This window comes from Manis javanica, chromosome 1 (assembly GCF_040802235.1).
Source record: "Manis javanica isolate MJ-LG chromosome 1, MJ_LKY, whole genome shotgun sequence".
In the NCBI taxonomy this organism is placed as follows: Eukaryota; Metazoa; Chordata; class Mammalia; order Pholidota; family Manidae; genus Manis; species Manis javanica.
The window spans coordinates 164,296,136-164,310,505 of record NC_133156.1 but is presented as its reverse complement, the minus strand read 5'-3'; the positions used below and the strand labels follow the sequence as shown (position 1 = coordinate 164,310,505).

The 14,370-nt window shown below is 42.3% G+C and overlaps 1 protein-coding gene across 1 annotated transcript in view; it reads left to right on the top strand.

Annotated features, from left to right (window-relative positions):
• The window catches only part of FER1L5 (fer-1 like family member 5), a 50,461-nt gene that overhangs the window by 17,476 nt on the left and 18,615 nt on the right, over positions 1–14,370 (top strand). The window contains 5 exon segments of the mRNA XM_017672814.3: positions 820–863; positions 955–1,037; positions 1,114–1,208; positions 2,089–2,217; positions 3,787–3,964. Coding sequence (XP_017528303.3) covers positions 820–863; positions 955–1,037; positions 1,114–1,208; positions 2,089–2,217; positions 3,787–3,964 — 529 coding nt within the window.

Below are 14,370 nucleotides of genomic sequence, written 5' to 3'. Positions count from 1 at the left end.
TCAGAAGCTTGGGATCTAATCCTGACTCCACCCCTTACTGTGTGACCTTGAGCAAGTCCCTCTGCCTCTCTGGGCCTCATCCCCCATCTTGTCAACTGGGACAATCCCAGCCCTCACTGGGGTATGGCAGAGTGAATAGGAGCTCTGAGGCTGCTTCAGCCCCTGGATGTAACATGGGAACTTCAGGAACTCAGCCTCTCTGTGCCTTAGTTTTCCTGTGTGAGAACAGGAAAACAGCACCTGGTTGGTGGGGCTGTTCGGGGAGTCACTCAGGTGATCCACATGGATCATTCAGCACAGGCCAAGGGACAACAGAAACCCTCCCCAGAGTGGCAGCTATCACTATTTACTCTTTGAGGAGACAGATGCCCTGCTGTTTAAAAGCTAACTGCCAAACGTGGTGAAGACGTTCTAGGCCCATGACCTTTCCAGGAGGTGGTTTGGGGAACAGATAGTTGGACCATGGAAGGTGGTGCGAGGACTGCAATCACGGAGTCTCTTGTTAGGGTGGACCCGAGTCTTGTTGGTCTTGAAGCTCATGCAATTTGGGGTCCGTTTTAAGAGCAAGAATATAAAACGATCATGGGACCAGTTCCACGCCTCTCCCAGGGCCTTGCAAGGGACCCATGCAAGTGTCAGGGGTCCTCAACCACAGGTCCATCGGTTCCCGTGGTAAATACTTCTTGCTGTGGCTAAACGGCTCATAGGTAACTGAGCCAGGCCTTGACCCTAACCCAGGATGTCCCAGCTGCTCTCGGTCTCTGCAAGGACCAGACCATCCAGGTGGACACCCACTGCTCTCTTCCTGTCCCCTTGCAGCTGCCCTGCCTCTCCAGCTACATCAAGTTTAGAGTCTTGGACTGGTGAGCAACTGGTTGGAGGCTGAAAAGCAGCAAGGGCGGAGAAAATCAGAGCTGGGCCAGTGGCTCAGTCTGCAGAGTGTGTTCTCTCCAGCCCCAAGGGAAAATGCCAGAATGAGATCGGGACTGTCAGCCTGTACCTCAACCAGATCTCATCCACAGGAGCAGAAATTGAAGGCAAGCAAGCCCCTAGGCTCCTGCCTCCCACACCTCTCCCACTTGGACCTGCTCCTTCTCACCTCTTTTCTTGCAGGAATGTACTCTGGTTTCCTCCCCTGCTTTGGCCCCAGCTTCCTGACTCTCCGTGGGGGTAAAAAGGCTCCTTTCAGGATCCAGGAAGAAGGCACTGTAAGCTTCTCATGTCACCGCTAGGGAACAGTGGAGGTAAAACCCACCATATGTAAGGCACTGGGGCCTGGGAAATGCCTGAGGAGGCGCGGCCCTGGTTTCTGTCCACGGCATGACAGCAGAGGACTGACTTGTAGCCTGTACATAAATAGCCATGCACATATGGGACATGTGCTGTGGCACAAGACAGAAAGAGATGGAGTGGCCTGGTCAGTCACTGAGCATAGGGCATTGTGATGAGAGCTCGGTAAGATTATCAGCAGGTGGAAAAGACATACCAGACAAAAGAAAAGACCAGGTAAATGTGGAAAAGCACTGAGACATGTAAAACTAGTGAAAAATGCCAGAAAGCCAGCTTCACTTGGCTTAGAAGAAGGGAAGCGAGCCGGGAAGGGTTCCGAGTGAGGATAGCTGCGGGCACCAGGACCTGGATGCTGAGAAGTTCCCGGGCTCAGTCCATGCTTCTCTCTGCTGCCCCTAAGCCTAGCCCTCCTCTCCTGTGCAGACAGGCCTCCCTGGAGGGCCGTCACAGCCCCTAATACAGGCCAGGGGAGCATTCTAATTGGCCTCTTTAGGTCACATGTGCTCCCCTTGGCCCAATCACTGTTGCCAACGAGGCAGGGCATGCCTGGGTGCTTCGAGTGGGCTGGCAGGTAGATTCCTGAAGAGGAGGAGGAACCTAAGGGTGTAGAAGAGGGGTCAGGGCCAGAGGCTTCCAGGCCACACCTGGGATTTCTGGACATCCGCCCCGGGACTGTAGATGGCCCTAGGCGAGAAGTTACTAGACAGCCCTGACTTCGCTGCAAAGGTTTCAGGTGAGCTTTGCCTGCCCTTCTTCCTCTCATGCCTTCTCTTGCTCTTTTCCTCCCTACTTCCCTAGAATACTCGCGACTCTGCTAAGGATGGTTTAGCTTATCGAGGCCGAATCTTCCTGGAGTTAATCACCCACTTCAACTCCCAACGAGAACTTAAGATCAAGGACCTCTCCCAAGAAGTGACCAGCATAGAGGTAACCCCAGGAAACAGGTAACCCAGGGAGAGAGTCCCTCTGCCTGCCTCATCTACTGCGAACCCTGTTTTTGACACTGCAAGAGCCACAAGCTGAATGCGCTATGAGTGCCTGAGGCTCGTGGGGGCTTCGTGCTGTGCCAAACCCCAGGAGGTCAGGGGACCCAGTAAAGACAAGATTAGGTTTCAGTTTAAGAAATGAGTAATCTATTTAAGGAGAAAAGAGCTTAAAGAGTCTGGATTTCTTCCTGAAGGCAGGGGAGAGCCATTGTTAAGAATAGACTAGAGGGGAGTGAGGTGGGGCACCCACTCAAGAGAAATAGGGGCACAGTCACAGGGGAGTGGAGCTGGACAGGAGGGGGCAGGTTCCAGAGACCCTCTAGGGGATGGACTAACCAGAGGCACTGACTAGCAGGACTTAGGAAGTGGGACCAGTTCCCCTAAGCTGACACCCATTTTCTTCTTCAAGTGGGAAGGGTGGCATGCATCAATAAAGGCTCCCTGAAGGAGGAGCAGGTCTGGGGGAGATGATGAATCCCCTTTGACATGTGCTTATGAGACCTCCACCAGTCCCCAGGCTGTATACAGATGGGTGTGCCATCAACACACCAGGATCTGAACCCATGGTTGTGGAGGAATTGACCAGGGGGAGAAAACGCGAAAGGACACCACAGCTCAAGAGGCAGGTGAAGGAGGGGGAGGGTTGCAGAACTGACTGAGGAGGAGTCTGCAAGGGGAGCACTAAGCAGCCTCCGGAGCAGAGGTGCAGAAAGAAGCCATCAGCCATTTGAATGTAGTGGAGAAAAGGGTGAGGACTCCAGCCTGTCCACTGGTTATTAGAAAGACATGGGTACCCTTGGTCAGGACAGAAGCCAGACCACTGCAAGTGGGAGGGAGACTTGCATATGGTGCAGAGAGGCAAGTGCAGAGAACTTGGATGGAAAGTGGAAGGAGACAAAACCAGGTGGTAGAAAAATTGGGGCCCAGAGGGGAGAAAGTGGGTTATTTTTTTGGATGGGGGACCTGAGCCAATGAACAGAATGGAACAACACAAGAGTAGGGCCAAGGTTGGGAAGAGGAGAGGGGATCAAGCATGACGGATGGAGGACCCTGGGCAGATGTGAGGCATGGTGGGAGGAGGGAGCTTGAGAAGGGCAAAAGCAGATGCATGTGGGTGCAACCTTTACCGCATTCAACTGCCCACACTCGGTCTCCAAAAGGGCATTTAGGCAGAAAGGGGAGGGATAACCTGGCCCAGCTCAGAGCCCAGCCTGATCAGGGAGAAGGCCCTCCTGCCCAATTTCAGGAGGGAAGGAACCAGACCTGGCTGGGTGGAGGGGGCCAGGTGATGGAGGTCCTGGGAGGAACCCCCCTGGACCAGCCAGGTGAGTGGGATCAGGCAGGACTTTGAGAGGAGGCAGGGGTCCAGTGATGGTCTAGCTCACCCTAAAGAGAAGCAAAGATGGCTTTTGAAAGTAACAGGCACCTCATCCTCACCTCCCTGCCTGACTCTATAGCCTTGTTCATCCCTTGGCTTATGTACTGGGATGTGGGGGGGTTATTGTTTTAGAAGCAGCAGAATCGCCAGAAGTATGGGCTGTGTGTCATCTTCCTTTCCTGTACCATGATGCCCAACTTCAAGGACCTGATCCAATTCGAGGTCAGCATGGGCCACTATGGAAACAAGATGGACCTGAATTACAAGCCTCTTGTCTCAACCACACAGTACAGCCCAGTGATATATGATGGTAATAGATCAACCAAAGAGCAGAGAGCATCCACTCCCTGCCAGGCTCTGTGTTTGGCCCTTTTGAGGGTATTAGCTCATGGAACATTCATAGGCATTGTTAACCCACATTGCACACTCAGGAAAATGGGCTTCAGGGAGGTATAGTCACCTGCCAAACATTGCACACTAGTAGGTAGTGAACCCACAACAAGAGTTGAAACTAGGTCTTGACGACATGTCCTTCTCTGTTACATTCCACAATACAATGTTCCAGATGCCATCTTCTCCCGTACTACTGAGAACCACCCCCCTATCCATCCATGCAACTACCATTCACGACTCATCTGCTCACCTTCTATCCATCCATGAATCCACTTATCCACCCATTCATCCATTCAACTCCCACCCATCCACTGTCCCAAATACCCAACCAACCACCCATCCATCCAGTATATACTCACTGGGCACTTAGAGTGAGCACTGTAGAGTAGTGTTCCCAGAGTACAGTCCCTGGCCAGCAGTATCCATATCACCTGGAGACTGTTACAAGTGCAGATTCTTGGCCTCATGCCAGTCTTACAGAATCAGAACACCTGGGGATGGGGCCCCACAATCTGTGTTTCAGCAGGCCCTGCTGGTGATCCGGATGCATGCTAAGGTTTGAGAACCGCTGTTCTAGAGGAATACTGTCTCACTTGCATCTTATCACCCACTGAGAGCCTTCCTATGCATCCCACTTCTTGTCCTGTTTCTTCTAAGAGCATATTTATTGAAATATAATTTACACACCATACAATTAATCCATGTAAAGTATACAATTCCACATTTTTTAGGATATTCACAGAATTGTGCAAATGACACCATGGTCAATTTTAAAGCATTTTCATCACCTCAAAAAGAAACTCTGTACCCACCAGCGGCCACCCTGTGCTTCTCTCTTATCCCCAGCTTTGGCCACCATTCATCTACTTCCTGTCTCTAGACTTTCCTGTTCTGGACATTTTATATATATGGAGTCACACAAATGTGTTGCTTGGTGGGCTGGCTTCTTTCACTTAGTATAAAGTTCTACTTGTTTTTAAATTATGAATATATACAAAAAGTATATTAAATGTACATGTACAGTTTAAAAAAGAATAATAAAATGGGTACCCATGAACTCACCACCCAGCTTAAAAGACAGAAAATCTTAGAAGTCCCTGTATGCCCTTCCCAGATCCATTTACCCAAGAAATAACCACTATCCTGACTCCTGCAATAATTGCATCCTTGCTTTTCGTTTTAGTTTTTTACCCCTGTGTATGCAATGCTCAACAGCATATTATTTTTGCACCTTCTAATACAAATGGAAACTTTCAGCCTGTATTTATCTGTTTTGCATCTTTTGCTCAATATTACATTTTTTTAATATTGGTATGTGTAGCTAAAGCTCTTTTCATTTCTGTATATATTCCACTGTATGATTAGACCACAAATTATGTGGTATATGTAGACATTTAGATTGTATCTTTTTTCCTACTACAATAATTTTGTTATTAACAGTCTTGTACATGTCTCCTGGTCACTAAGTTACATATCCAGGAGTGGAAGAGAAAGTCAAAGCAAAAGTAATTATACCAAATTACACTCTCATCAGCATAATATAAGAATCCCTATTACTGTGTGTTCTCACCAGTACTTGATGTTGCCAAGCCTTTTAATTTTTACCAATCTGATGGATGTAAAATGCAATCTCGTAAGTCCTTGATTTGCATTTTCTTGATTATAAATGGTTGAGCATCTTTTTATGTGTTCACAAACATTTGTCTTTTCTCATCTATAAAAAGCCTATCAATATCTTTTATCCATTATTATCTTTGGCTGATTTGTAGATTATCTTGTACATTATGTACAAATTTGTACTGATTTGTACATTATTTTTCCTGGGAACAATCTTTGGTCAGATGTGTGTGTTGTAAATATCTTCTGCATATTTGGGGTTTTTCATTCTCTTACTGCCAACTTTGAATTATTTATTGAGGTATTATTTACAAACAATAAAATGCACAGATTTTAGGTGTGCAGTTAGTTTGATGAATTTGGACAAATACATACACCCATATAGTTATGGGTAGAAAGTTCCATCAGCCCAGAATGCTGCCACGTGCCTCTTTTCAGTCAATCTCCTCCACCCCTGGTGGCAATCATTGTGTGCTAGGACTAAAGATTTGCTTTGCTGTTCTACAACTTCATATAAATAAAGTCATGCACATGGTACTCTTTCTATGGCTGCTTTGGCTCAAACATAGTGTTTTATATATTCATCCATGTTGTGGCATATATCAGTATTTTGTTCCTTTTCTTCTGATAGTACTCCACTACATGAATACGGCAGTTTATTTATACATCCCCTGTTATGGGACTTTGATTTGATCCAAGTTTTGGAGTAGTATGGATAAAGCTGCTACAAACATTCTTGTACAAGTACTTTGTGGAAATGTGCTTGCACTTCTCTTGGGTAAATACCTAGAAATAGAATTAGGGTTTTAAAGAAAATACCTAACATTTTCCCAAAGTGATTGTACCATTTTATACCCCCACAGCAATGTCTGAGAGTTCCATCTACTCCACAGCCTTGCCAACTTTTGGTATTGTCAGCCTTTTTTATTTGAGTCATTCTAGTGAGTGGACATTGTACCTAACTGTAATTTTGATTTCCATTTCTCTAACCACTGATGATTCTGAGCATCTTCTCATGCTACATAATCTTTCCTCATGAAGGCACTGTTAAGTCTTTCTTCTGTCTTTGATTGGGTTGTCTGTCTTTTTATATTGTATTCCAAGGTTCTTTTATATTTTGGATACAAGTCCTTTGTCAGATACGTTTTTGCTAATATTGCCTTTCACTCTGTGGCTTGACTTTTCGATTTCCAAGCAGCATCCTTTGAAAACCAAACATTTCTAATTTTGATGAAGTCCAATTTGTTGATTATTTTTTCTTTTAGAGTAGTTCATTATGTGGTCTAAGAAATATTTGTCTACTGAGAGATCATGATGATAATTCTGTGGGTTTCATTCTACAAGCTTTATAGTTTTAGCTTCTTTGTTCAGGTTCATGATCTAACTTGACTTAATTTTTGGTATGGTGTGAGGGAGGGGTCAGGATTCTTTTTTCTGTGCATATATCCAATTCAGTACTCTCTACTGAAAAGACTATTCATTTCTACATTGAATTACTTTGACACCATTGTTTAAAATTAGCTGTATATTGCGGGTCTCTTTCTAGATTCTCTATTCTGTTCCATTAACCTACTTTTCTATCTTTATGCCAATATCACACTTCCTTGGTGACTGTAGCTCTAAAGCAAGTGATGAAATCCATAATGTTAGTCCTCCAACTTTGTCATTTTTTTTTTTTACAAATAATACAATTTCTGGCTATTCTTATTCCTTTCCATTTTCATGTAAGTTTTAGTATCAGCTTGACAATTTCTGCAAAAAAGGGTGCTGGAATTTTCTCATCCTCTTTTGTTTTTAATCAAGTGCTTTTTGTTTTGTTTTGTTTTTAGTATTGCATGCTATCTTGTCTATTGACTTCTGGCTATACATCTTTGGATTCTTTTCAGTGGCTGCTTAAGGGATTAAAATACTGATCCTTAATCTATCATAGTCTACCTTGAGTTAATATACCACTTCAGTATATAACTGTTTTAATAGTATAATTGCATTTTCATCTTATCTTTGCTACATATTCTGGCATTGCTTTACTATTTCGTTTAGGATTTTTTTCATCTATATTCACAAAGAAGATTGATCTGTAATTTTTCTTAAACTGTCCTTGTTTGGTTTTAATATCAAAGTTATGACAGTCTCATCAATAATTGAGTAGCATTTACTCCTTTTTTTCTCTAGGAACATTTAAGTAAGTCTGGAATCATCTGTCCTTGAAAATTTTGGTAGAACTCACCTCTAACTATGAACCTGGTGATTTTTCCTGCATTTATTTATTTATACTGTAAAACCAACTTATTGAAGTCATGGGCATTTTTGAGATTGACCAGGAAAAAGAGTAATATGAAGGGGGAAAAAGACGCTTGAATAAGGTGAGGGAAAAAAAGGGTCTCTGTCATTTAGTAATGTCTGCGAAGAGGAGGATCCTGTAAAATATTGTGAGGAGCATATGTGATGAGTCTGAAATGTTTCTGAGATAGCCAGTCGAACTGATACTTTTCCCCTTCATATTACTCTTTTTCCTGGTCAATCTCAAAAATGCCCATGACTTCAAAAAGTTGGTTTTACAGTATAAATAAATAAATAAATAATTGCAGGAAAAATCACCAGGTTCATAGGGGCAGTTGAATTTAACAAATAATTCTCTCCTACTGTCCCCACATCCATACTTGAATTACAAAAAACATTTTATTTGTGTACTATATGACTAAACAAAGTCCTGCAATTATTTAAATACAGATTTTACTTTGTTATTATTCAGCTTTGTCTCACTCTTTACGTTAATTTAATGTATTTAATTTGTCTAGGAATTTATAAGTTTCATCAAAATTTTCATATTTTTCAGCATAGAATTCTTCATAAAATCTTTAGATTTTTTATTATAGCAAAATAAACATAAAATTTACCATTTGAACCATTTTTAAGTGTATAATTCAGTGGGATTAGGTACAGTTGCAATGTTGTATAACCATTATCACTATTGCTAGAACCCTTTCATCATCCCAAACAAACTCTACCCATTAAGCAATAAATCCATTCTTCCCCCTCCCCTTGGCCCCTAGTAACCTCTATCCTAGTTTTTGTCTCTCTGAATTTACCTATTTTAGTTAACTCATATATGTGGAATCATATAATATTTGTTCTGTGTGTCTGACTAATTTCACATAGCATAATGCTTTCAAGGTTCATCTATGTTGCAGCATAAGTCAGAACTGCCCTCTTTTTTATAGGTAAATAATATCCTGTTGTATGTACATATCACATTTTATTTATTGGTTCATCTGTTAATGGACACTTTGGTTGTTTCCACCTTTTGGTTATTTGAATAATGCTGCTTTGAACACTGGTGTACACATACCTGTGTGAATCCTTGCATTTAATTATTTTGGGTACATACCTAGGAGTGGAATCACTCGATCATATGTTAATTTTGTTTAACTTGGTGAGGAACTATCCAGCTGTTTTCCACCATAGCTTCTCATTTTTATCTGCTTAATCTCTGCAGTGTCTAAAAACATCTCCCTTATTTTATTCTTTGTGGGGGTTTTGTGTATGTGTGGAGCTTCTTTCTTTTTCTTGGTAAGTCTTGACAGACTTTTCCAGTCTGTCACTATTACAAGTAATGCTGCCAAGATGTGATCTTACTCATAAGTTATTTCACACAAATCAGTGTATCAGTAGGATAAATTTCCCAGAGTAGAATTGATCACAGTGCACTTACATTTTGGCAGATACTGCAAAACTTCCCTCTGTGCTGCTGATCCTGTTCCCATTTGCTCTCTGCTCCTCCAGCACAGAGAGGCCTTTCCATGCTCTGCTCAACACCAAGCTTCATTCTTGCTTCCTTGCTGTACTCTCTAGCTCACTGACTGAACACCTTTCCCAGAGCCCCTTGCCAGCAGGTAGAAGGGAACATACTGTTCTCTTCCATCGCACTCTCTCTCTCCCTCTCCCTGATTCAGGAGGCATCTCTGGAAGTAGCTCTACTCCTTCAGAGATACCAGCTTTGGCTGCCTGCTCCTTCATGATTCCAGCCTTAGCCAGGCAGCCCTTCCTTTGCAATTTCACTACCTGTTGGGTGTCACCTGCTTGGTGGTTCCAGCACCTGGGCAGCAACCTCACTGATGCAGGCTGTGGTTGTGTACCTGCCTCTGGTCATGCCACTGCCGCTCTTTGTGGCCCAAAAAGTATAGCTTCTTCCTCCTGATATGAGGCTCTCAGCAACCTCACTTTCCCCTTTTTGACCTCCTGGCCTGTTCAACACATTTTCTCTAGCAAATCCTCTCTCTTTCCAATATCTGGCATGGTCTTGTTCTTTTCTTGGCTGGACCCTTACTGTTAATCCTCCATAAAGTTTGTACCATTCTACATTCCCACTAGCAATGTGTGAGAGCCTTCCCAAATTCTGGTATTAACTTTGGGATTTTTGCCAGTCAGATAAGCAAAAAACATCATTTAGGTATAGTTCTAATTTGTATTTCCCTCATTATAAATGAGGTTAGACATTTTTTGTATGTTTAAAAGTCATTTGTATTTCCCTTTCTGTTAATATAATTTCTGTTTATATAATTACCTTTTTTATTCTATTGGGATGTTGGTCATTTCCTTATAGATTTCTAGGATCCCCTCCACATATTAGGGAGATTAGGACTTTGTGAGATGAGCTGTAAATATATTTCCCATATTCGTCTCATATCTTTGCTCATGGTGTTTTGGGGATTTTTTCCTATTAAGACTTACTTATGGACTCAACCTTTTTCTTTTATGGCTTCTGGATTTTGAGTCATAATTAGAAAGATCTTTTCCACTCTAAATTTTTTAAGGAATTCTCTCATGTTTTCTTCCAGAAGTTTATGGTTTCTTAAAATTTGAAAACTAGTAGTTTTCTCTTTCTGATATATTTTTTCCTACAAATCTCTTGATCTTTTTGTGCAGCTGCCCAAAGATTCTTTATCTTGAAAGTCCAGTAACCACACTAAGACACGTCTAGGTGCTGCTCCTTTGGGATCAGTTTTCCCTGGCATATAGTGTACTCTTTCATATGTAGATTCGTGTCTTCTTTTATTTTGTTGGTAATTTATTTAGTGGTATAATTTGCATACCATAAATTTCACTTGTTTCAGACATGTCAGATTTTCAGTGAGTTTACAGGGCAGGGCAGCCATTGCCATGCCCCATTTTCGAACTTTTCTACGTTCCTTAGAAATCTTTCATGCATGTTTATAGTCATCCTCTCATTCCTATCTCCAAGTCCACAAAACCACTAGTCTACTTCTGTCTCTGTATATTTGTTTTTCCTGGATATTTCATGTAAGTGGAACCATACAATATGCGGTCTTTTGCACCTGGCTTCTTTCACTTGGCATAGTGTTTTTGAGGTTTATTAGTGGTGTGGCATGTGTCAGTACTTCATTCCTTTTTATTGCCAAGTAGTATTCCACCATACAGATATACGATTCATCATTTGTTAATCTATTCATCAGTTAACGGACATTATTTCCACTTTAGCTTCTTGTCTCTTATGAATAAAGCTGCTATGAATGTTTGTGTGGATGTATGCTTTTGTTTCTCTTGGGTAGATACTTAGAAGTAGAATGTCTTTTTAAGAAACAGCCAAACTTTTCTAAAGCACCTGTGCCACTTTACATTTCCCCTGCAATGTATGATGGTTGCAGTTTCTCCACATCCTCACCAATGTTTGCTATTACTTCTTTTTTTATTGTATTTATTATTGTGGGCATGTATATCATTGTGGTTTTAATTTGCATGCCCTTAACATCTAATGCTACTGATCATCTTTTCCTGAGCTCATTAGCCATTCATATATCTTCTTGGTTGATATGCTATTCAAATCTTTTGCCCATTTTTTAACTGGGTTGTTTGTCCTCTTATTTTGGGGTTTTAAGCATTCTTTATATGTTCTGGATACAAGTACTTTATCAGCTATATGATTCATAAGTAGTCTGTGGCTAGTCTTCTCATTTTTTTAATGGTGTCTTTTAAAGTGCAAACATTTTTAATTTGCATGAAATCCCATTTTTTTTTCTTCTGTGGTGTCACATCTAAGAACTCTTTGCCTAACCCAAGGTCATCAAGATTTTTTCCTATCTTCTAAATTTTTATAGTTTTAGTTCTTACATTTAGCTCTATGATCCATTTGTAATTAATTTGCATGTGAATACCCAATTTCTCAAGCTCATTTGTTTAATAAAGCTATGCTTTTCCTAAATGTGTTCATAAATTATATTTTAAAATATTCTATTCCATCGTTTAGATTTTTTTCTTTAGGGGCTCTATTTATGGGTTTAACAATGCTCCTTGATTTTCCTCTCTTTCATTTTCTCTCTGATCCTTTTTGACTCTGTTTGCATTCTATTTTGGCCACTTTTCTTATTTCTATCCTTATTTCTATGCCTGTCACTGAATTGTCTGCTAGGTCTAATTTCCCATAGGCTTCTTTTTCTGTTGTCTTCCTTGCTATGCCGTTCTTATTTTCTTTTCTACTTGTTTTCTGGGGTTTGCCTGTTCACATTTCCTTGCGTGAGCCTGAGTTCCTTCTGGGAGTGTATTTTTGCTGGCACTTTCTGCACTCCATTCCCATCAAGCTGTGCTTCCAGCTGTCTGCTTTGCTGCTCACTTCCCCCAGGTGGCTTCTGTTACACTCCCCCTCTTCAGGCTTTGAGGGCAAATGTGGTTGCGTTTGGCAGTCCTTACATATATTTTGAATCTGCACATTATATCTGTCACCTTGTTTTGCTGAAAATGGAGTTATTTTCCTTCTCATTGTTTCATATGCTATCCTAGAGGAGAAACAAATTGCCATCTTGTGCCCCCACACTCGTATCTGAGAACCCTAGTCAGGGATCTCTGCTTATGTATCATCCTAATAACTCCCTCTGGCCACAGTCAGACACTGGTATCTTCCAATAATGTTAGAAAATTATAAGATATTTTCTCTTTGAAAATCACCTCTCTCCCTGGTCTCTTATATTTCCTTCTTGAATTCACTCCATCCTCTGTGAAACTTCTTGCTCTGTTATTCATATTTTTAAACCTCTCTTCCATATGCTTCATCTCTCTGGGCTGCATTTTGCATAGTTTCTTGTAGAGCTCCTAGGAAATGTCCTGAGTAACCATGCTATTTAAAAATGTGGGCATCTCCTTCTCCCCGTCCCCCACTGTAGTTTCTCCACATATTTTTCACCATTTGACACACTGTAGTTGGATGTATTTTGTCTTTTTTTGCTAGTTTTTAAATTCTTAAATAAACTCCTGATGTGAGCATAACATACCTATGGAAAAGTCCACAAACCAAAGTGTCCAGCTCAAGGGATCACCACGAAGCAAATAGATCTACATACCAACATTCCTAGACCGTGAAACAGTGCCAGCCTGCCGGAGGCCCAGGAGCCCCTTCACTCCCACCCACCAAGGGCAGCCATTCTCTTAACCTCCAATTGTTTTGTCTGGTTTTTAACTTTACATAAAAGAAATCGTAACATGTAGTCTTTGGTGTCTGTCTTCTTTAGCTCACCATTTTATTTGGGAAATGCATGCATGAACCCAAATGACTGTAGCTCATTTATTCTCCTTGATATATTCTGCTATATATGTAGCCTGTAATCTATCCCTCCTACTGGTGAGGGGGATTTTTGGTGGCTTCCAATTCTGAATAGTGCTGCTATGGCCATTTTTACACATGTCTTTGATAAGGCCATGTATACCTTTCTATTGGCTGTGTACCTAGGAACGGAATTGCTGGGTTAGAGAGTAAGTGTATTGATTTTAAGCTGCTCGTTTTCTTGGAAGGATACCTGTGGGAATCCTTGGGGACTTGACTAAAGTTTTATTCCCAGAGAGGATTTATCTTTCCTCCCTCCAGTTACCTGGGGCACTGCCAACCAAAGTCTACTTTAAATTTTCTCCAGACCACACAGGCAGCATGAATGCAGAACACAGCCTGCACAAGGGCCCACTTTTGTGGTTAAGAATTTTCGGGGAAGTATCCTGCCCCTTCTCCCTGTAGCCATGCTGGAGATGGGTTTCCTCACTGTCGTCTTCTCTGTGGTGGATTATTTCTCACTGACTGAAGGTTTAGGGTTTGGAGTGCCAGCTTTGCATAGCATATGAGTTTGTTAGGGCTTCCATAACAAAATACCACAAACAGGGTGGCCTACAACAACAGAAATGTATTCTGCCCCTGCTCTGGAGGCTGAAAGTCCAAAACCTAGGCGTTGGCAGGTAGGTTCCTTCGGGTGGGTCTGCGGGAGCACGGCTCCTGGCGCTCCTCCTGTTTCTGGTGGTCGCCTGCGATCCTTGATGCTCCCTGGCTGGGAGACATGTCCCTCCGTCTCTGCCTACCTCTTCACACCATGCTCTCCCTCTGTCCTTGAGTCTTCAAATGGCCATCGTATCTCTGTGTGCCTCGTCTTCTTACAAGGACACCGGTCATATGGGGTTAAGGGGCCACACTACTCCACTGTTACCTCATCTTAACTAATTATGGCTGCAACGACCCTATTTCCAAATAAGGTTACACTCTGAGGCAGGGGGTTAGGACTTCAATGTCTGGATAGGGGACACAGTTCAGCCCATAGCACATGGGTCTCCTGTTAGAGTGCAAGGCTCTCTCTTCTGACTCCTGAGCCCCAGCAGCTGTCAAAGAGAAGTGCAAGTTCAGCAAGATTTGCCAGAAACTCAGAGGACACAAGTCAG